Below are 22,113 nucleotides of genomic sequence, written 5' to 3'. Positions count from 1 at the left end.
GGAGGGGGGTGTGCAGAGGACAGGATCTGCCATTGCCTCTTGGGCATCTCCACAGACTCATAGGTTTCCTTGGAACACAGTCTGAGAACCCTTGCTTTTACGTGTTATAACTTGCTCCCCTATAGCATTTCCAGATTTGGTAAGAATGTTTTCTGTATTTACCCAAATCATTAAACATCATCTTCCAACTAGCACTTTGTTTTTTATTTCTTTAATTTAAATCCAAGGTAATTAACATGTATGATAATGGTTTCAACAGTAGAATTTAGTGATTCATCACTTACATATAACACCCAATGCTCATCCCAATAACTGCCCTCCTTAATACCCATCCCCCATTTAGCCCCTTCCCCCCACCATCTCCCCTCCAGCAGCTCTGTTTATTCTCTGTATTTAAGAATCTCTTATGGTTTGCCTCCCTCTCTGTTTTTATCTTATTTTTCCTTCTCTTCTATGTTTATCTGCTGTGTTTCTTAAATTCTACATATGAGTGAAATCATATATTTATTTTTCTCTAACTTCTTTCACTTAACATAATATATTCTAGTTCCATCCACATTATTGCAAATGGCAAGATTGTATTCTTTTTGATTGCTGAGTAATATGCCATTGTATATAAACACCACATCTTCTTTATCCATTCATCCATCAATGGACATTTGGGCTATTTCCATACTTTGGCTATTGTCAATAGTGCTACTATAAACATTGGGGTGCATGTGCCCCAAAAAATCAGCATCTTTTTATCCTCTGGATAAATACCTAATAGTGTAATTGCTCGGTTGTAGGGTAACTCTAATTTTAGTTTTTTGAGGAACCTCCATCCTATTTCCCAGAGGGCCTGCACCAGTCTGCATTCCTACCAACCATGCAAAAGTGCTCCCTTTTCTCCACATCTTCCCAAACATCTGTTGTTCCTTGAGTTGTTCATTTTAGCCATTCTGACAGGGTGTGAGGTGGTGTCTCACTGTGGTTTTGATTTGTATTTCCCTAGTGATGAGTGATGTTGAGCATCTTTTCATGTGTTTGTTAGCCATCTCGATGTCTTCTTTGGAAAGTGTCTGTTCATGTCTTCTGCCCATTTCTTCACTGGATTCTTTATTTTTGGGGTGTTAAGATTGATAAATTCTTTGTAAACTTTAGATACTAACCCTTTATCTAATATCTATTTGCAAATATCTTCTCCTCCAACTAGGATGATGTACTGGTTGTTTATAATACTGTTTTGCAAGAGGATTTATGTGTTCATAATATGTATTCATTATGTGAAGGAAATATGTAACTATTTCTTTACAGATTGAAAAATGTAAAGTGATGGCTTCCAAGAAAAAGCCCCTATGGCTTGAGTTTAAATGTGCTGACCCTACAGCTCTATCAAATGAAACAATTGGAATTATCTTTAAACATGGTGATGATCTGCGCCAAGACATGCTGATTTTACAGGTATGCTACCATTAAGGGATTTTTTTGTTCAATTACCTGAAAAAAGAATTCTGTATTAGATCTAAAAAATGCCTGCTAGTGGGGTGCCCAGGTGGCTCAGTTGGTTAAAGCATCTGACTTCGGCTCAGGTCATGATCTCGCAGTTCTGTGCTGGCAGCTCGGAGCCTGGAGCCTGCTTTGGATTCTGTGTCTCCATTTTTCTCTGCCCCTCCCCGACTTGTGTTCTGTCTCTCTGTCTCTTTCAAAAATAAATAAACATTAAAAAACATTTTTTTCAATGCCTGATACTGATTCTATTCCCATTCTCCTATTTTTTCCATGCACAATGATCTAAGATTTTTTTTTAACAGAGTTTGCACTGGGGGAACATGGCTGTGGGTCATTAGATTTGTGATCTAGTGATCATCCCAGTGCTGTCCACTCCTGAAAAGAGGCATATCCAAACTTCCCATATAGCCAGATATGTCTCCCTCACCTAACCTCTCCTTTATACACTTTATTCCTAGTGTGGTAATATAAAATATAGACATATGTACCTCCCTTCTATCCACTTTATTCATATTTATAGACATAGCTGTGTATCCACAAGTGCTTTCCTTAGATACTTCACTTTGATCTCCATCCTCATACACAAACTAAAGTGAATGATTTGATAGGAAGGAGATAGCAGATGAACAGGTAGGTGATTGAAGAAATCATGCAGTTAAGTAACAAGAATGAATAGGTTACCAGACCAGAGGGTGGATGGTAATCAATGTTAATCATCGTCCATGTTTTCTAACATTTCTGGATCAATTTCAGCTTTGCAAACCTGGAAAATAATCTTCATAGTCCACCATTGTAGAAGTAACACAATTTCTAATATTTAATGTGGTTTATTTAAAACAGACAAACCTCATTGATTTAAATATAGCCTATTTAAAAACTGCTCATGTTTTCAATTCTCTTTGTGTGTTTCTGCTTGTACTTGTTTCTAATATGGAAACAATAATACCTTTTGCTCTCTTTTCAAGAATACTATATGTATTGTCCCGGAAGTATTAAAAGAAAGAAAAAGAAATCCTTCTAGTCTTTTGAAGGTTTGCTGCCTTTCAAATAAATCCATAAAATCTTCAGACAAGCTCTTCAGAAACACAAAGCATCACTGTGTTCCTCTCATTCTGAGGGGAACTTTGCACTTGCCCTCTATGCACTTGTTTCCTTGCTGAGGCACACTGCTTGACAGGTGGGGGCAAGTTAGGTGAGTTCTTAGGGCCTTAGTCTCTTCATGTGCAGAATAGGAGTAAAAATCATATTCACGTTATACGGTGAATGCGAAAGATCAACAAAAAACAGCACTCGGTAAATTAGCAAGCATTCTCGTCATTGCTAGTGTCGCCTTGGTTTAGCCCAAGTGGGCCTCAGGGATAAAAATTTGTAAGAATATTATGGCGGAACACTTTTTGTTGTGATGGTGAAAGCATATGTAAGTGGAGTAGAATATTTGAATGCTGAAACACCATTACCACCTCTTCCCACACTAAACCCACATTATCATCTTCTCCAGGGTCCATCTCAGGGACCAAAATTAATAGGCTCCCAGTGAAGGGGAACTTTAGAGCATAGTTGTGACTTACAGATTTTATGCTGACTTATAGAGTTTGCATTACCAGATAAGATGGTTGTTTTTTTAAGGGAGAAGAAAAATTATTGAACAAATATAACGGAAACATTTTTGTCTTTGATGTCTAGATTCTACGAATCATGGAATCCATTTGGGAGACTGAATCTCTGGATCTGTGCCTCCTGCCATATGGTTGCATTTCAACTGGTGACAAAATAGGTGATTACCTCAGGAGAGGAATAAACCACTCAGCTTGTTCTAAAGTATCATAAGTCCTTTTTTTTCTTTTAATGTTTAGTTATTTTTGAGAGAGAGACAGAGAGACAGAGCACAAGAAGGCGAGGAGCAGAGAGAGAGGGAGGCACTGAATCCAAATTAGGCTCCAGGCTCTGAGCTATCAGCACAGAGCCTGACGTGGGGCTTGAACCCATGAACTGCGAGATCATGACCTGAGCCAAAGTTGGACACTTAACTGACTGAGCCACCCGGGCACCCCCTTGGTTGAGCATCTGACACTTGATTTTGGCCAGGTCATGATCCCAGAGTCATGGGATCGAGCCCCACATGGAGGCTCTGAGCTGAGTGTGGAACCTGTTTAAGATTCTCTCTCTCTCTCTCTCTCTCTCTCTTTCCCCTCTCCCTTTCCCCTCCCCCACTTGTGCTCATGCACGGTCTCTCTCAAATAAAAAAAAATGTAAAAACAAAATAAAGGATCATAAGTCCTTTAGCATACGCATTTAATAACTGAGAAATTATAATCCAAACAGAAAAGGAAGAAAATGTTCCAAGGTTGGTGACTGCAACTCTCCACTTAATATGGATCTATTGAAAATACATGAGTATGTGATTTAAATCCTTGTGACTATACATGGAAATGATTTTCGTAAGAACTTGTTCCCTCCTCTTTACTTCTCCACCTCTAAACTGTAACTCGTTTCACTGCACATTAAACCTCTCTCTCACAAATAATGTTTAAAAATAGATGCAAAGATCTGTCACTTATTTTAATAACTTAGAATTCACATTATTGAAGCTATTACATACTCTACTCTTAGGTGCTTTTATAGGCACTTAACATTTTTTCTTTCAATCAGACATATTTTTATTCAAGCTTCCAATCTAAGAACTATACAAAACCACTTCCATTTGACCCTATGATTAAAAAAGGAAAAGGCACAGTGTGCCAAGCACATATGCTCTGCACATAAGTGCTTTTGCGTATTGCCTTTGAAAGCCAACCTTTCCTCTTTCCATTCAGGGACACTGAAAGCCTGTCCCACAAAACTTCCGGATCCTCCTCCTTTTCTTTCACTCCCTCCTAAGAAAACCAAACTAGGAAAAGAGTCCCCCTTGTGGAAAAGCCCTCTGCCTACCTGTCAACAAAGACCCAGCCATTCCTCCTCTGGGTCAGGCACCAGGCCTCACGTTATGTCAGGCTCTGTGCATCCTCCCACAGGAATGATCGAGATTGTGAAAGAGGCCACAACAATTGCCAAAATTCAGCAAAGCACCGTGGGCAACACAGGCGCATTTAAAGACGAAGTCCTGAATCACTGGCTCAAAGAAAAATGCCCCATTGAAGAAAAGGTGAGCTCTGGCTTTCCCCCCACCTGGAAGTCTCCTTATGAACTGTCAATTATGCAGCAATAACGGGCTCACGTTTTCAAAGGATCTACCAACCTCGTGCCTCCTGAGGTTTGGTGAAATCCTTTAGTTGTGAGGCCGTGGGGGGTTCAAGTGCCTTCCCTCAGGACATGGCGTATCTGTGTAAGACACAGACGCTCCATTCAGAATGCCAGTGAATATTTGTTTCTCCTTTGACTATCAGGCATGCTTTGCATAAAATTTGGTTCCATGAAATAACTTGGTGGGTACTTTCTGTGACCACCTCTTTTTGCTGTTTGGCAGAAAAATCTAGTTACCATGGATATAAATCCTTTCTTACCAGGGAGATGCCACATATCCTACAAAGTAATTTCTGATTTACCCCTGCACTCTAAATGGTAAATTAGAGAGGCTGAAAATGTCAGTTCCATCGTCCTTCTAAAGTACATACGCCAAGTCCTTCACAAGCTGCATGGTTAGGCTGTTTGGCTGCTATTTCAAGTTCTGCGGCACAGGATTACCACCTCTCATTTGCATGGTTAGCAGCTCTTTGGGGAAGAAATATAATTAGCAGCCTTTATTAGTCTGTTATATATGTAGATTTGTGAACCCACACATACGTGAAGTGGTCACAAGCAAAGCATACATTCTCCAATGAAGGAGAAATTGTTATGGGTTCTGTAGCATTGGCAAGTGATGGCACCGCAGAGGAAATGAACCCAATGAACCCTCTGATTAAATTACCATTGCTCTTTGACTCTCGTTTCTTCCATGTGCTATTGTGAGTCACTGAATGTTCACCTAAAATATAAGGAGAGCAAGGAGAAAGTTGCCACTTAGAAGATAGGATGTTAATGAAATCAGGTGCCACAAACTTGAAACTGGTTCCCAGAATAGTGTCTTTTTGGAACAGTTTGTAACAGATCCACTCTGCTCTTCATAGTTAGAACACAACTAATATTCAGATGTATTTTCATTAGTTTCAGGCAGCAGTGGAGAGATTCGTTTATTCCTGTGCTGGCTACTGTGTGGCTACCTTTGTTCTTGGAATAGGCGACAGACACAATGACAATATTATGATCACGGAGACAGGTGAGTTTATTTATTACAATTTTTTTTTATTGTGGTAAAATATACGTGACATAAAATTTACCATCTCAACCAGTTTTAAGTGTGTTGTTAAGTGGCATTAAACACATTCACCCTATGGGGCCCCTGGCTGGCTCAGTTAAGTGACTGACTTTGGCTCATGATTTCACGGTTCCATGGGTTTGAGCCCTATATTGGGCTCTCAGCGTTGCCCATTGGAGCCTCTGTCTCCCTGTCTCTGCCCTTTCCCCATTCACGTGTGTGGATGTGTGTGTGTGTGTGTGTGTGTGTGTGTGTGTGTGTGTTCTCTCTCCCTCTCAAAAATAAACATTAAAAAAATCGGGGGGTTGCCAGTTGGTTGTGTCTGACTTTAGCTCAGATCATGACCTCGCAGTTTGTGAGTCTGAGCCCTGCATTGGGCGCTGTGCTGATAACTCAGAGCCTGGAGCCTGCTTTGGATTCTGTGTCTCCCTCTCTCTCTTTCCCTTTCCCCACTCATGCTCTGTCCCTCTCTCTCAAAAATAAATAAACATTAAAAAAATAAAATGTTAAAAAAATCTTTTTAATACATTCACATTACTGTGCATCCATCACCACCATCCCCCAGAACTTTCTTGTCTTCCCCAACTGAACCACTGTCCCCATGAAACTGGCACTATTCCCCATTCGCCTATCCCTCAGCACAGAAGTAATATTTAAACAAACTTCAAGGTTGGAGCACACATCTAGAAGTCATTAGTGTGTAGGGACATAGATTCTGTGATCACCCCAGAAAGGAAGAAGATACAAGAAATGAGACTTAAGAAGGAAAAGCCATTAGCTAGAAAGATGGGATAGGGGCATATCCCAGAAGCTGGTGGAGGAGGAGGTGATCAATAGTGTCAGATCCATTGCAAAGAAGCAACAAAAAGAACTCCCAGACATCCTTAAACCTGAGATGCTCTGTCTTCCTAACCTACCTCTTATCACAAGTTTACCGACCACTCTGACCATGGTTAGTATTGGCTACTGTGCTATTAAAGGTTTCTCTAAGAAATTTAGACCAGTTTAAGAGAGGGATCTGGAAAAAGCACCATATTGAGGTAAACTGCTTACTCTCTGTGGGAATCAAAAGACATCACGTATTTATAGCCCGTACATCTGATACAAGCTATCTAAATAAGAGATGATGGTAATCACAGTGGTAAGAGTGACAGTGGTAGAAATTGACTCAAAGGAGAGTCACAGTGACATATTTCTATGGTGCTACTCAAAAGTAGAAGGCGAATGCCCTTCCTCCAAGCAGAGCAAACCATCAGTCTATCCTGAGGGCATCAGAGAGTCTTGGGCAAAATGATGACAGATTAGCCAGAGCGTTCTGACTTCTATTTCTAAGAATAATTCTGAGATGAAACAAGAATTTTTTAAAATGGCATTTGGCTGTCATCTAAAGAACACCAGAAGGATATCAAAAACACACTTGGTTCAAAGAGTGCTTTGTGGTTACTACCATACACACCTGCTAAGTTGAAAAATATCACAAGCTGATATAACAGTGTAAAAATAGCTCTCTCGCCCAAGATAGATCATTTTCAGGCAACTTAAAACATATCTCAGGAAATAAACAAACCAGAGTGTTGTTACAAGCGCTTATGCTCGTGTAATGATGTCAGACATCTTCTTCTCTTAAGGAAATCTATTTCATATTGACTTTGGACACATTCTCGGGAATTACAAAAGTTTCCTGGGCATCAATAAAGAGAGAGTGCCATTTGTGCTAACCCCAGACTTCCTGTTTGTGATGGGAACTTCTGGAAAGAAGACAAGCCTACACTTCCAGAAATTTCAGGTAACTGGCCTTCCTCTTCATCACCTCTCAGAGTATCAACCAGATGGTGTCCCGAGGCACAGCAGCCCTCCCCCTCACTCCACGTTAAGGCTTCTCTGCCTCCCTGTTTCCTCCACTCCTTCCCTAAGTGCAAAATGCGGCTTCTCAGTAACCTCCCATCTAAAACCACCCAGCAAGGGAAACAGAGCATTCCGTAGTCAGGGGGACCAGCAAATAGAGAATGCCAGAATGGCACTGTGCCCAAAAGGGGTTTTCAGGAGGAGCGCCTGGCAAGCAGGTTTACCCTCCGAATATTTATCAATTCAAGACAGGGCCTGGAAGATCCAAATTCCACATGTATTTTTCAGGACTTTCAAACAATTGTGAGCTTCTCCTGATTTGTGCTGAGGTGTGCATTTATCATGCTACTAACAGAGGGAATTCCTGCTGTACCTCTGTACACAGTCTCGTTTTGGTAAAGGACAGTCTCTTCTCTCGCTTGAGATCCTGTCAACCCCACTGCGGGTTGTACAGAAAAGCTCAGGCCTGTCCTGCTCACCTGTAAACAAGGTCCCATGTGGGTCACCCCATCTCCCTGGAGCGACGCAGCCTCCTTTCTTTTTCACTCCTCCCTGGTCTCCATCCACTTTGGACTATCAAATATTTCAAAAACGCAAGGAGTAAAATTTCCATGCTTGCAAATTTAATAACTGAATGAATAGACCTCAAAACTACTACATAATGTCTACATAAAATACCTATTTTAATAGCTCACACAAACACAAAACAGATCAGTAGAGGCAAAGAGGGATTCCTTTACATGCACAGGTGCCTTTAAAGAGTGCCCCCTCCCCCCACTTCAGGCCTGTCTTAAACACGGGTGGGTTGGAATTCGTTCAGGAAAAAGCCTTGTTTTCAGTCTCTTCTTGAGTCCCGTTATCCTTGGGACGAGGCCTGGGCCTTGAGGTCGCGTGGAACAGGAACTAGGATGTACATACTGTTTTGAAACCTGTCTGTTCTTGTTTGCTCTCCTGGCTGATTTCGATTTGGTTACAGGACTTACCCACCCCTCCACCCCACACAGTTCCAGAAGCCTTGTCAGAGAAACTGAGACCTCTGAGGCCAGGTGGTCTTAGGCTTTCTAGTGTGCTTTTCTAGGTAAACTCCACCAGGTGTCGGACTGTTTCCAGGGATTTGACACATTTCAGTCCTGCTTTTCTTTAAAGTTAAAAATCACATATTGTGTCAACTTCCTGGAAGAGAAAAATGGTTCCAGAAATAATAATAATAATCTGGAAGAATTTTAGCATTTGAAGAAAAGGGGGACACTCAATTCTCATGCCCTGGAGGAGGGGGGTCATCTGAGTAGCTGCAGAAGCACAGCAGCGATCCCGCCGCTGGGACAGTCAGGCGTGCAGGCATCCTCATGGGGGCAGGCTCCCCTGCTGACTTGGAGTTCTCCTTGTGGTCAGCATCGCTCCCCAGACTGACTGCCCACCGCGCCCGTGCCACCCTGAAGTCCCTGCAGCACTTCTTCCTATAATCTTCTTTGTTGTCTAGTTTCAAAATATCCTTGAACGAAAAGGGAATTCCTGCTGTACCTCTGTATACAGTCTCGTCGGGAGGTGGGAGGCCAAGGAGGGGTCGCTCCTGGTCCCAGGCAGCTTCCACTCCACGCGTGAAACCTTTCCCCAGAGCCTTAGTGCCCTCCTCTCGGTCTGGGAACCCTTCTCCATTCCTGTGACCAAAGCTGCTTTCTTGAACCACTAAAACCTCTCCTTTTTTTAGAGGGATTTTTTTTAAGGGATTATTTTAATGAAATATGTAGAATGCTTCTCCCAGGGCCTAGACCACAGCAGAAATCTAATACACAGTAGCCTCCAGTGTCACATACACCACAAAGGGTCTTCTAAGTTTGAAAACTTTTACGTGGAGAAGCCCTCTTAGAAATGAGATCTCAAGCCCAAGGGCAACATCTAAAACACAAGAAAGTAGTAGCACTGTTCTGGTTAAAGAGCAAGCGGGGCCCAAGCTCTGCCTGCTAATTTGTCCCCCCTAATTTGTCCCCTTGTCTGCCCCCACCCCCACCAGACAACAGGAAAACCAGTGGGCACTTATAATATACACCTGTGTATACAATTATATAGACCAGGCTTTCTAAAGTTTCCAGCTTGATAAAGACGAGCAGCAGATTGTTCACCATTTGACTCAGACCTTGTGACATTTTTTTTTTTTAACATACTACTAAAGGCCTTCCGGAAGTTGTTCTGTTTCTTAGTTTTATGTTCCCTTTTTGAGATGACATCCTTCAGGTTCTGGGAGTACATGTCTGAACCCTCTAAATAGCAATGCAGGATCTTGTAGAATAAAGCTGCCACTTTTAGGTAGGCCGGGAAACATTGTATATATTTACATTTTGAATCAAAGGTATCCTTATTTCCAGTGAACCGCTAATTTTGAATGGTAAGGTTATTTAATGCACCCAGCCCATTTGAATGACCTGTTAGGGAGGGTGGAGAAAAGCTGACCCACTTTTTGTGAAGGGTGAGGTGAGTCTTTCCCACAGACTTAAAATATATATCTAGCTCTTTTAGCCAGTAGACAGAAGGCCAGAAAATTAAAGAGGCCCTGTTTTATCCCACCCCTTTCTTTTTTCCAAAACACTCGGTTTAGCCCTGGACCATATGAATAACTTATTTCTAGAATAGGGCAGACTGCAGGAGCAAGCTGTACTCAGACAAAAAGACATAAAACCAAGGCACACTTACTACTTGAATCCAAGAGTACCTGTTAGCTTTTGGAGCAATGTCCTATCCACCAGGTGCTAAACATGTACATTTCAATGGTGACAATTTTGATAAATACATTCTCTTTTGAAAAAAAATGTCTCCCTTACTGAAGAGTTAAAAGAGAAAACAATATTTTACCCCCTGATAATTTATTTTAGAACCTCTTTGCTTTAAATGTCACTAACCGGTTTTAGAACATTAGATTACCTGCACATACCTTTATATCATTAGCAAATGAAATGTGGCTTCCCTTTGTTTTTATATAAGAATGTGAGAAACTTTGTTTCCAATTTTAAAAGTAGTAAATGTTTCCTTTTAAAAAGCCAGAAAAAAAATTAAAAATATTAGGAGGATATTAAAAACCCATTATCCTACCTCCCAGAAATAACCTTGTCCACATTTTAGTGTTTTTCCTTCATTCTATTATTAGCTCTTTTACAAGGTTATAAATTAACCAGAATTTGGTTAAAGACTGAACTTTACAGATACAGTGTGCCTCCCTATAAACTGTTCAGTGGCTTCTCACCTCACTTTCAATAAATCTACCTATTTAAGCTTTCCCCCACAAGACTCTCTCCACATTCTCTCACTTGGTCAAGGTCACAGTGGCCTTCCTCCACATCCTCCCCATTCCTGCCTTCTCCCTGGAACACCCTCGGATCTCAGCCTCAATGTCATTCCTAAGAGCAGACCCCTAAACAAGGTCCCTCGAGTCATCCTTTGCCTCAGCCACTGAATGTTGCCTTCGCAGCACCTATGATAGCATTTCCTTATATGTACGAGTCTGTGCAGCAGGACCACACCTGACCTGACGCCCTCATCTGGGACCTGAGACCTAGTGAGCACTCAGAAGTTATTTGCTAAGCGGAGGAGAGAATGGTGGAGGGGCAGTTCTGGAATTGGTTAGAGGGTGGATGAGACCAGGGGACCTGCTGGATTTCTTCCTTCCCCATAATACACTGTATTCTGTGAGTTTTTGAAATAGCAACTCAGGCATAGACTGCCACACTACTGCCACACAGGTGTTAATTAGCCTTCAAGATGCAGGTTAAACATCTACACATCAGAAGAGGAAGTCATCCTAGTTATGAAATCTGTTTTTCTAATGTTTATTTTGAGAGAGAGAGCATGTGCACACGGGAGAAGGACAGAGAGAAAGAGAGAGAGAGAATCTTAAGCAGGCCCTATGCCCAGTGCAGGGCCTGACATGAGGCTCAGTCTACAACTATGAGATCATGACCTGAGCTGAAATCAGGAGGCAGACCCTTAACCAACTGAACCACCCAGGCGCCCCTGAAATCTACTGTTTTATTAAATTATACAAATATGTAAGTGTCACATGGTGCCTTTTCACATTTTTGTGGAGAGTTCCTTACAATATAAATATTAGATATCTTTTCCCTAATCAGATGAATAGCTCATGCCAAGAGAACAGGACACACAGTATATACCTATAGTATACTTTCAATATAGAACAGTTTCCAAGGAGTGCAAACAACTTGGCCTAGTATATAAATAAGCATTTTGAAGATGCTCTTTGGATACAGTAGGCACTAAGCAAATGTATGTTAGATATAGCTGAAGAAACGGGAGCCCACTAACACTTTCACAGGTGCATCTACATAAAGCAGGCAACTTGATGTGTGTACTTAAAAGGAAGGCATCTGCCCCTAGATGTCACTCTTTTTTTTTTTTATGGTTACTTATTTATTTTTGAGAGACAGAGACAGTGAGAGCAGGGGAGGATCAGAGAGATGGAGACACAGAATCCGAAGCAAGCTCCAGGCTCTGAGCTAGCCATCAGCACAGAGCCGGACGCGGGGCTTGAACCCACGAACTGTGAGATCATGACCTGAGCCGAAGCCGGATGCTTAACCAACTGAGCCACCCAGGCGCCCCAGATGTCACTCTTAAGGAGCATTTTATAGGAGAGAAGTCTGGAACCTATTCATTGTGTTATTTTAGTCTTGGGTGCCAGCTTTCTCAGGCCCTGCCTGGTGCCCACCACTGGCAGAGCTGTCCCCTCCCAGGGCATACCCACGAGCCTCCTCCTGCAGGCTCAGCCCTGCACCCAGTCCCCATGCAGTGTCCTGACCTGGGCTGTAGGAAACCTTTATTCCAAGACCATCTCTGCTGTCATCTTGCCCTCATCTGGGATCCCAGGTTCTTTTAACTACTTCTGCCTTAGCTCCTGCCACTTGTCTTGCTGGAAATGCAAGTACTCTCCTTCACCCCAGACACAGGGACCTCCCAGACCATGGGGACCTGACCACCTGACCACTTATGAGGACTGCAGCCCCCTCCCGGTATTCCCTGTCCCTATTCTCTGACTGCCCCTCCTTGTGTGGTAACCCTGCACTTGTCTACACCGGTAACTATTTATACTTGTTATCCGCCAGGCTGGGCTTTTCCAGCCTCCTGCTCCACCCTGTTATAGTCCCCAGGCCCTGTTCTTCCATATCCAAGAGAGCACACCATTTCGACACACACTTCTTAACTACTTGCTACATTTCAGGCCTGTGCCAGGCTCAAAGAAGGCCCAAGTACTGCTGTAGCAAGGCAAGACGTCTTTACAGTTGAATCACCTTCCAATATGACTTGTTCGCTGATTCATCCTGTTTTAAAAGCATTGAATCTTAGCATTCCTTCATCGTGTGTTTGAAGATGCCCAAAAGCGTGCCTGACTCTGTGCTGGGCACAGGTGACCAAGAGAACAGCCCCAACACACTGCAGAATACGCACACATACAGCTTTGTCCTAAAGATTGCAAAAATGGTTTGCAGGGAGAGCAATGAATCCTGCCCTGGGGGATGGAAAGGGACTGTGAGTGAAGGGTTTTCATCAGGCCTTGATAAGATCAGTTCCATTTGTTAGGCAGATATGGGGAGGGGAGGAACATCCAGGCAGAAAGAATAACGTTAGCAAGGGCATGAAGTCCGCATTTAGCATCAGTATTTAGGAACAAAAAGTACAGCTGTTCAGTATGGATGGAACACAGGTATCGATGGGAATGTGTCCTGGAGTTTGGGTCAAGAAAGGAGATCTGCGTTCCATTTGAAGCAGTGCAAGGGCTGTATTGAGGTTACAGAGCAAAGCAAAGAAGTCATTTGGAGCTCATTTGATTAACCACAATTACTGTAATAGAGGCCTACTATAGGTCAACGGGGAGATGAGAAGTTTATCTGTCAAACTGCCCACAATACACGGAGTAGATAAAGGATTCCCTCTTGGGATGTGCACCCTGGGCAACTAAAAAGGTCAAGCTCAGCCTTCTCTAGCCAGGCCTGAAGATGGTCAGTACTGTACTATCCATTGGAAGATACTCTCAGAGAAGGGTCCATCATCAGCCATTTGTAGGCAGTTGAATCTGCTGATGTGGTATCTGCCCCAGATACATACTTGAAAGATGGCCTTGAATTGGACTGATGTGCTAATGTACCAGCATGCAGCATTACACAGTGTTTAAGATATTAGACCCTTGTCACTTTTAAACATTTATAAAGAATAAGCTTCCAACTGGCATCTCCTTTCAGTGTTTAGTTTCTTTTAGAGAATTGTTTTGTCTAGCCGAAGAATATTACCGTGGGTGTTACTCACCATGTTACAAAAAGTGTACTCTTATAGAGATCTTCCTGTGAAATCTGTCAGGTCATAGTTTCTAGAAAAGCTGTGTTTCTCCTAACATTAATAAAAAACTCTCCTGGGGGCGCCTGGGTGGCTTAGTTAGTTAAGCGGCCAACTTCAGCCCAGGTCATGATCTCACGGTTTGTGGGTTCGAGCCCCGTGTTGGTTCTGTGCTGACAGCTCAGAGCCTAGAGCCTGTTTCAGATTCTGTGTCTCCCTCTCTCTCTGCCCCTCCCCCACTCATGCTCTGTTTCTCTCTGTATCAATAATAAATAAACACAAAAAATTTTAAAAAATTATAAAAAGAAACTTCTGAGCATTAGATAAATAATGGATTTGATTTTCCTTTTGGCTATAGATATATTTGAAGACCACCCGTAGCAAGTGTATAGCATTTGTGATGTATACTGTTAAACTGGTCTCTATCCCAAATCTACTGTGATCCTTTCCTTTGTCATTCCTTTCCTTTTTCTTCCCAATTCTAATTAATATTATTTTGACTTTTGTGTATCCAGGTAATCCACCCTTAACCCTCTTCAGAACAGGGTGCCGTGTGCATGAATGCATCAAACAGTCCATGTGGAATATCTGACTAAAAAAGAAAGAGTTCATTGTAACCTTTAGGTTTCTAATGAGCTTCTAAGAGTCTGAGAAGAGGGCAATACAGCCCTTCCCCCTCCCAGACAGAGCTAGTCTGAGAATCATTCTTAAGAGGTCCTTAGGGATAAGAATCCTAATTCAAACTCAGTAAACACACAGCCAAGTGTCAGACACACTCTTCTTTCAGATTTACTGGAAAGTGCTTCCTCCTGTGACTCTCTGTTTTGCCAAAATAACTTCTAAAGGCATTGCCTGGCCAAGTCATTGATTTTTATACAAAACAAAATAAAATCCTCTCTGACAGAAATACCGTTTCTCTCCGCCATCTCCTTCCTCTAGCAGACAGTGGCATCATTACTATTTACGGAAAGTCAGCGGGTGAGGACATTGCTTTTCATTGATGGCTGGTTGGGAGTTTTTCTTCTGTCTCTCCTCTCAGCCTGGGAGTTCCTGTTTTGTAATCCTGGGGGCTACTTCCTCATTTGTGTCGAGATGGACAGTAATATTTCACTTCCACTTTGTTTTCTAGATGAGAATGGAGTTTGTTTTAAGGAAGAGTAGGCCCCTTCCATATAACCCTGCATAGACCCTGCTTACCAGCAGTTAAGAAGAAATTAGTAGACTGCGTGTAGAAAGTTTTCTGTTTAGTAAACTACGCTAGGATGGTGAACAAATCAACTCCAAATTCTGATCCTGAAATGTTAATGAATTTCTTTGTTTCCAAGACTTATGGGAGTGGTAGCTTTGTAAAAACAACCCTCTCCTTTGGTACTAGATGCTTTAATTAAGGGATTTGAAATTAAGAGCTGATGTACTGTCTAGGTTCAATCTCTTGATTAGCTACTCATGGAGAGTGGTCTGGCTGACATGTTAGTGGTCCTCACATTCACGTTCATTAGCAAGTACCTCACACCAAGTCCCTGAAGTCAGATTCTTCCTTTACCCCTTCTTTGCTCAGTATCACAAAGCCTTCCCTAGGTAGCTGAGAAGGACAAAATGAGGATGTTTGAGGTCAATGCCAGGCAGGCCTGAAAGAAGGGAAAAATTCTGCTTCTCCAGCCAGTCACTTCTGTGTTCTGTGCTTCCCCCTGAGCTCCCCAGGCCACATCCTTTGTCCCCCAAACCACAGGCCTCTGGCCCCAAGGCCCCAAGGCAGCGTGGCCAGGGCTCTTTCACACTCCCTGTGGCTGAGCACAAAGGGCAGAAATGAAACTTCTGGGGCTTGAGGGGGTGAAGCAAGCACCCAGCTGTGCTCCTCGGGCAAGAAAAGGATCCGCACAGGCAGCCAGCGTGCTAGGGGCTTCCAACTTCCCACCCACCTCCGCATTGAGAAGTGTGTATTCAATAATGCAACTTCTCATACTATTAATAATAATTGCCAACCACATAAATAGCACTGAAATCTCACCACAACCATATGAAACGGGTATTGTTATTCTTCTTCTACAGATGAGGAAACTGAGGTCCAGAGAGGTTAAGTGATTTTTCCGATGACAAACAGCTTGTTGGTAATTAAGCCAGCATTTGTACCCAGGCAGCAAGGTGTGAACCTACACATCTGACCACAGCTCTGTACGATGTCTAAGCAAAAGAGAATTAAATCCCTAATTAAGTCCCTGACCAGCATGGGACATGAAATTTGGGGGAGGAAAGTTCTTTCTCCCAGAAGTGATGCTTGTGTGCGAAAATCAGAACTGAATACATTCGGGCCGGCAGAAATGCTTTATATAGATGAGATGGCCTTTGATTTGTTTTCCTTTAACACGTCTCTGTGTGCTACAGTGACGAGGGAATCCGTGGGTTGCTGCTGAACAAATATACGCCAAGCACCTACAGATTGGTGTTAGAATAGCTCGGCCCCAGGTTAATTTTCCTTCTCAAAATTTTTCTGTTAAGGAGTTTGACCACACAGTGAGCTCAGACAGCAAGGGGTGTGCCTGAAGCCCCCAGTGTACAGAAGGATTGAAAATAATTAAAAATCAGAATGTACTCTAATTCAGAATCAAAAGGCATCCCTATCTCTGCCCTTGTGAAAATTGTGTGAGCTGACAAATTAATGAGCCAGTTGCCCAAGGTGAAGTCTGCCCTTTGCCTCTGTAATTACCAAGAAATGAGAGTGACTCTGGTGGGTCCAATGGAGGAGCAAAAGATAATGATTTCCGGACATAAGTGGAGTCATTAAGGATGCAAGAGCACTAATCCACTGGGACCATGGTATGAGGAGCCCAGTCTTTTGGGTTTGGGAGTATCCAGCTGCCTGGCATGTAAGCAGAGAGGAGGTAAGAGTGATCTAGCCTCCAGGCAGGAAAGAAGAGGACTAACACTCATTGAACGCTTGCTATGTGCCAGCCTCAGTGTCAGGCATTTTATAAATATATGGTCTCACTTAATGCCAGAACAGTCCATGGGTTTTTCTACTTGGACAGAGTGATGCATTCATGTTCCTGCCTCAATACACAGAATGGCACAGGCATGACCACCATGACCATTGTCATTATCCTGCCACATGCAAGTGACACAGACAAGATAATATAAAAGCAAAAATGAAGAGTGCCTGGGTGGCTTAGTTAGTTAAGCATCTGACTCTTGGTTTTCACTCGAGTCATGATCTCATGAATCGGGATTTCGAGTCCTGCATTGGGCTTTGCACTGACAGCAAGGAACCTGCTTGGGTTCTCTCTCCCTCTTCCTATCTCTGCCCCTCCCTTACTCTCTTTCTCTCTCAAAAAATAAATTTAAAAACTTAAAAAAAAGCAAAAAAGAAAACTAGCTTAACATTTTGGTCTTTAAACTTCCAGTCTTTTTTCCATATAAATATTTTGTGTTCATTTGCCAACATGGGCTGATGCCACCTGTGTTGTTGTTTATGCCTGCTTTTTAACTCAGACACTTTCACATGCTTGTTCAGTATTCTTCTACAGTATCATTCTAGCAGTTACAGAGCACGCAGGTGTAGGTACTTTCATCAGTACCCAACTGCAGGATATTTAGGTTACCTTCAAGTTCTCACATTTTTAAACATTATAATGAATATTCTTACATATTGATCATTGAAAAATTATCCAATCTTTTTAAAGATAAATTTCTAGCAAGAAAATTGCTGAGTAGAAGGACACAGTCATTTTTAAAGTCCAGTTTATTGAGGCATAATTCACCTACAGCAGAACTGGGCCTTTGCGTGTGTGCAGTTCTTTGAATTTTGACAAATGCATCAGTCACGTAACCATCCTCACAATGAAGTTCTGTAACACTTAGTAGCATTCTAAGCCTTTTGATGCATGTTATCAAATTGTCTGCTCATAAAATTATCCCTAATCCCACCTACCATCAGCCTTTGAAAGGTGATCATTGGTATTATTCTTTAAAAAAAAATGTTTTAAAGATTTTCCAGTATGGGGTGCCTGGGTGGTTCAGTTGGTTGAGTGTCAGAATTCAACTCAGGTCATGATCTCACTGCTTGTGACTTCAAGCCCACATTAGGCTTGGTGCTAACAGCTCAGAGCTTCACATTCTATGTCCTGCTTCACATTCTGTGTCTCCCTGTCTCTGAGCCTCTCCCCCACTCACACTCTGTCTCTCTCTTTCTCTAACATAAATAAAACATTAAAAAAAAATTAAAGATTTTCCAGTTTGGTAGCTGAATGTTTCCATCTCATTCCCTTACATTTATTTGGTTACAAATGAGGTTGCATATTTTTTCACATTTATGCTCTGTTTTTATGCCTTACGGTGTGTAATCTCATTTATATCCTTACATCCATATTTTATTTGAAATATTTATATCTATAATCATTAACTTCCGTTTTCTTCAACACACCATCTTTGCCAAGTTACATTAAGGTTGGGTTGTCCTCATGTTGTAAAATTGAGAACCTTGCACTTTCTTCTGTACCTTGGGACAATTTAATTGGCAAGCATGCCTTGCTTAATAAGTGGACTTCACTCACTTGTAACACCTGCTCAAAGGCTTTTGGAGGATGCACCAGCCAAAGCATTTTTAAAGCCCTTTTATTCAATATTCAGAATGTGTAAGAGGCGCCTGGGTGGCTCAGTCAGTTAAGCGTCTGACTCTTGATCAGGTCATGATCTCACGGTTTGTAAGTTTGAGCCCTGCATGTCAGGCTGTGCACTGATGGCCCAGAACCTGCTTAGGATTCTGTCTCTCCTTCTCTCTGCCCCTACCCTGCTTTTATTTAAGTTTTTAAATACACTAAAAAAAGAATTTGTATTAAAATTCCCAAGTTTATTCAACAGTTTTGAGCATCAGTGAACTGCTAATATATCAGTTTTCTTAGAATAGGCCAAATTGTAAAAGAAAGATGAAAACAAAATCTCAAACACCACAGTTCCATTGTCTCTCTGGATTCCATTAGCCTTTGGCAAACATTTATGCTTACATAAAGTTTAGTGATTCCAGTATGGTGTTCAAAATCGGACTCATTTCTTTAAAGAGAGTACAGAAATTTCCACCTTCAATTTCCTAGGAGAGAAACTGATGTAAAAGGCAGAGCAAGGAAAAAGGATGGAATGTACCGTATCAACCAGTTTTCTTTGAGCACACCCTGGATGTTGGCAATTATGCTAACGGGCCTCTTAGAGCATGAAAACAGTGTATGTTCTCCTCAAGGCTTCTATCTGAGAAAGAGGATCCGCCCTGTTGGTGATAGCCTCCTCTTCTGGAAAGGATAATGTTATGCAAATTCCAGGATCACCGGGTGGTCATCAGCCTGCTTAGTTACTACAACAACATAACTGCACTTTCTTTTCTTTCACCTAGGACGTTTGCGTTAAGGCTTACCTGGCCCTCCGTCATCACACAAACCTGCTGATCATCCTGTTCTCTATGATGCTGATGACAGGAATGCCCCAGTTAACAAGCAAAGAAGATATTGAATATATTCGGGATGCCCTAACAGTGGGGAAAAGCGAGGAGGATGCTAAGAAGTATTTTCTTGATCAGATCGAAGTGTGTAGAGACAAAGGATGGACCGTGCAGTGTAATTGGTTTCTGCATCTTGTCCTGGGCATCAAACAAGGGGAGAAACATTCAGCCTAATTCTTTGGGCTAGAATTAAACACAAGTTAGTGTTCTAAAGCTTTAAGTCAGCATGGCTGTCATCGAACTTGGATGGAAAAGGTAAAACAGGACATTAGGAAAGCTGGCACTTCAGAGATGCAGCTCTGTGCCTGGCTGAGCCCTTTACTGCAGAAAAATGGCAGCATGTCAGTTTGTTCCAATAATGTTCAGTTTTAGGCTTGGATGCAGGTTTGTTTTTCCTCATTTGCCTCAGTGACCTTGGAGAATATTCTAAGTTTAAACTAACTAATTACTTCCTTATCGTGCCTGCTGGTTTGACTACCTTATTATTGAGTGCTTCTGGAATAATTGATGACATCTCTTTTCATCTGGGTTTACTCTCAATTTGGGTTATTCTTGTGCTCCTCAACCTCTTTAGAGAAAAAGATGTAATCATTGTAACCTCTCTCTTATTCTCTAAAGGACACCTCTAAACATCCCCCTGCCCCCATGTCTGTAGATGATAGGATTTGCTAAAAGCAGAGGAAGGCGAGTTAGTCTGAATTTCAGTGTCTTCTGTAATTCAGTTCTTGTACGGTTTACAACTGAGACACACAAACACGTGATGGAAGATCTGAACCTTTGTGCCCTGGCCGTTCTCTGCTGGTCAGGTTCAGGGTTACGAAGAGGAATAACAGAGAGGAGACCATTCATCTTAACTGCCCAAGAGTAAATTGTCAATTCCAGCTACTACAGCCTTCTCTAGCATGGAAACAGGAAGAAACTAAAGGGACTCAGGTTTTACTTTTACATCCTCTTCCCTGCCTCTTTTCTTCCTTAATTGCTACCCTCCCACAATTCTTTACCCAAGTTGTGAAGTACTCAAGAATACATCCACCCTAGAATTCAAAACTTAGTTGAAAAACAATTTCTCCCCTAGAGTTACTGGAATTTTAGGTACTTATTTGTCAAAAATGTTTGGTGGAATTTTTAAAAAATATATTATTAAAGAGGACATTCTAGGAAATATGGATTCATTTCCAATGTCTTAAATTTACATTTTGGTCAAAGCATTTTTTACTTTCTTTTTTTAAATGGAGGAAGGTATTTGATATCTAAATAGTACTTCAAATTAGGAAGAACACTACTTGTCCTGTTCATCTCTCAGTTTAAAGGACTTTTAAACTCTGACACATTCTTCAGATTTCCTAAAAATTGAAATGTCTCCTTTAAAAATCATGTTCATCTCCTAAATATCTTGCTAATTATTGGAAATGTTGTTTAAACTTAGAGAAAGATTGTTAAATTATTTATAAAATATTTCTAAATTACCTATAGTTAATAGTTGACCTAGAAATAACTCTGTTCACCGTATCTATATTTAAACATGATCAGATATAAATAGGTATTTAAGTTAAAAATTTTCTAAGTAGATACCTTTGGTGTAGCCCAAACCTTTTTTATTTTGTATATTCAAAAGGCATTTGAACGTGTAGGGAACACTGCTTCCTTGCTGGCTGAGCCTTTCCCTGGCTCATAAAGTGTCTAGAAATAACTCTTCCTTGACAGCTCGTTCTTTCAATACTACTCTATCCCCCTGTACAGAAAACCATGCCTTGTGATGCATTAATTAATGCATTAATGGAAGGTAGATGTTGCATGATATTTTTACAACTATTCCTACCATTCTTTTGGACAAGAACAGGAAGAATGATGCCGCCTAATTCAGAAGAGGTATTCATTATTCTTATTTAAAAAATAGCTGAACTTGGCCTTGCACAGATTCTGCTTTTTATTTGAATTGATGAAATAATCGTGTTGATACAAGAATTAGAGGAATGAATTTATATTTAGTTTACTGGCACATGGGCATACCTGTTTTCAGATGAATTAGTTCTTTCGTTACACTGATACACATCACACTGAACTTGATTCTTCTGTATCTTAGTTAAGGTAGAACTTTAACTCTTTAGACCTACACATAAAAATTATCTTTGTGTGCCTCTTTTGTTCATTATTTCCACTGAATCACATGACCCACAGCTTTTAGACCTTTGAAAATGTTCCAGGACTTGGGTCATCTCCTCCTGGGAGGAGATATGGGGGAACTACAACTCTATCTTCACTGCCAGATGAAAACAGAGATCACAAATCGGATGATTCAGGTCAAAGCAGCTTTTATGTGTGTCCAGGACTGGCTACGTGATTTGCAGAGCCCAGTGCAAAATTATTAAGAAATTCAAGATAGCAACAGCAGAGCATGAAACCAAGTACAGAACTTCTGACCATGAGTCACTGCACAGGTCACAAGCCCATGAAGCTGGAGCTGTACAGATCTGAATAATGGCTTTGGTGTTCAATTTTGCATTTGGACTGTGTCTGTAGGAGTTCAGATAAAGTGCCCAAGTCAAAATGCTGTAATTAAATACCTCATTTCTATGGCTGTACATTAGGACCTAAAACACTGGCCCATTGATTTGGGACTGGAATCATGGCCACTAAAAGGAGAGCAAAGCATGTTTCGAAGGGGCACATG

At 41.6% G+C, this 22,113-nt stretch overlaps 1 protein-coding gene across 4 annotated transcripts in view; it reads left to right on the top strand.

Annotated features, from left to right (window-relative positions):
• PIK3CG (phosphatidylinositol-4,5-bisphosphate 3-kinase catalytic subunit gamma) overlaps positions 1-20,604 on the top strand; it is a 33,776-nt gene extending 13,172 nt beyond the window's left edge. For 3 of the 4 annotated variants that reach the window (XM_029927283.1, XM_029927275.1, XM_029927290.1), the window contains exons 6-11: positions 1,297-1,443; positions 3,175-3,265; positions 4,503-4,633; positions 5,632-5,743; positions 7,411-7,568; positions 19,338-20,604. In XM_029927283.1, coding sequence (XP_029783143.1) covers positions 1,297-1,443; positions 3,175-3,265; positions 4,503-4,633; positions 5,632-5,743; positions 7,411-7,568; positions 19,338-19,616 — 918 coding nt within the window. In that variant the 3' untranslated portion in view covers positions 19,617-20,604. Of the gene's footprint in view, positions 1-1,296; positions 1,444-3,174; positions 3,266-3,813; positions 4,302-4,502; positions 4,634-5,631; positions 5,744-7,410; positions 7,569-19,337 lie in introns of those variants that run through there. The other variant, XM_029927300.1, reaches the window with a different exon arrangement.
• The last annotated feature ends 1,509 nt before the right edge of the window (positions 20,605-22,113 follow it).

This window comes from Suricata suricatta, chromosome 2 (genome assembly GCF_006229205.1).
Source record: "Suricata suricatta isolate VVHF042 chromosome 2, meerkat_22Aug2017_6uvM2_HiC, whole genome shotgun sequence".
Classification (NCBI taxonomy): Eukaryota; Metazoa; Chordata; class Mammalia; order Carnivora; family Herpestidae; genus Suricata; species Suricata suricatta.
The sequence above is the reverse complement of the archived record's forward strand: the minus strand, read 5'-3'. Positions and strand labels throughout refer to the sequence as shown.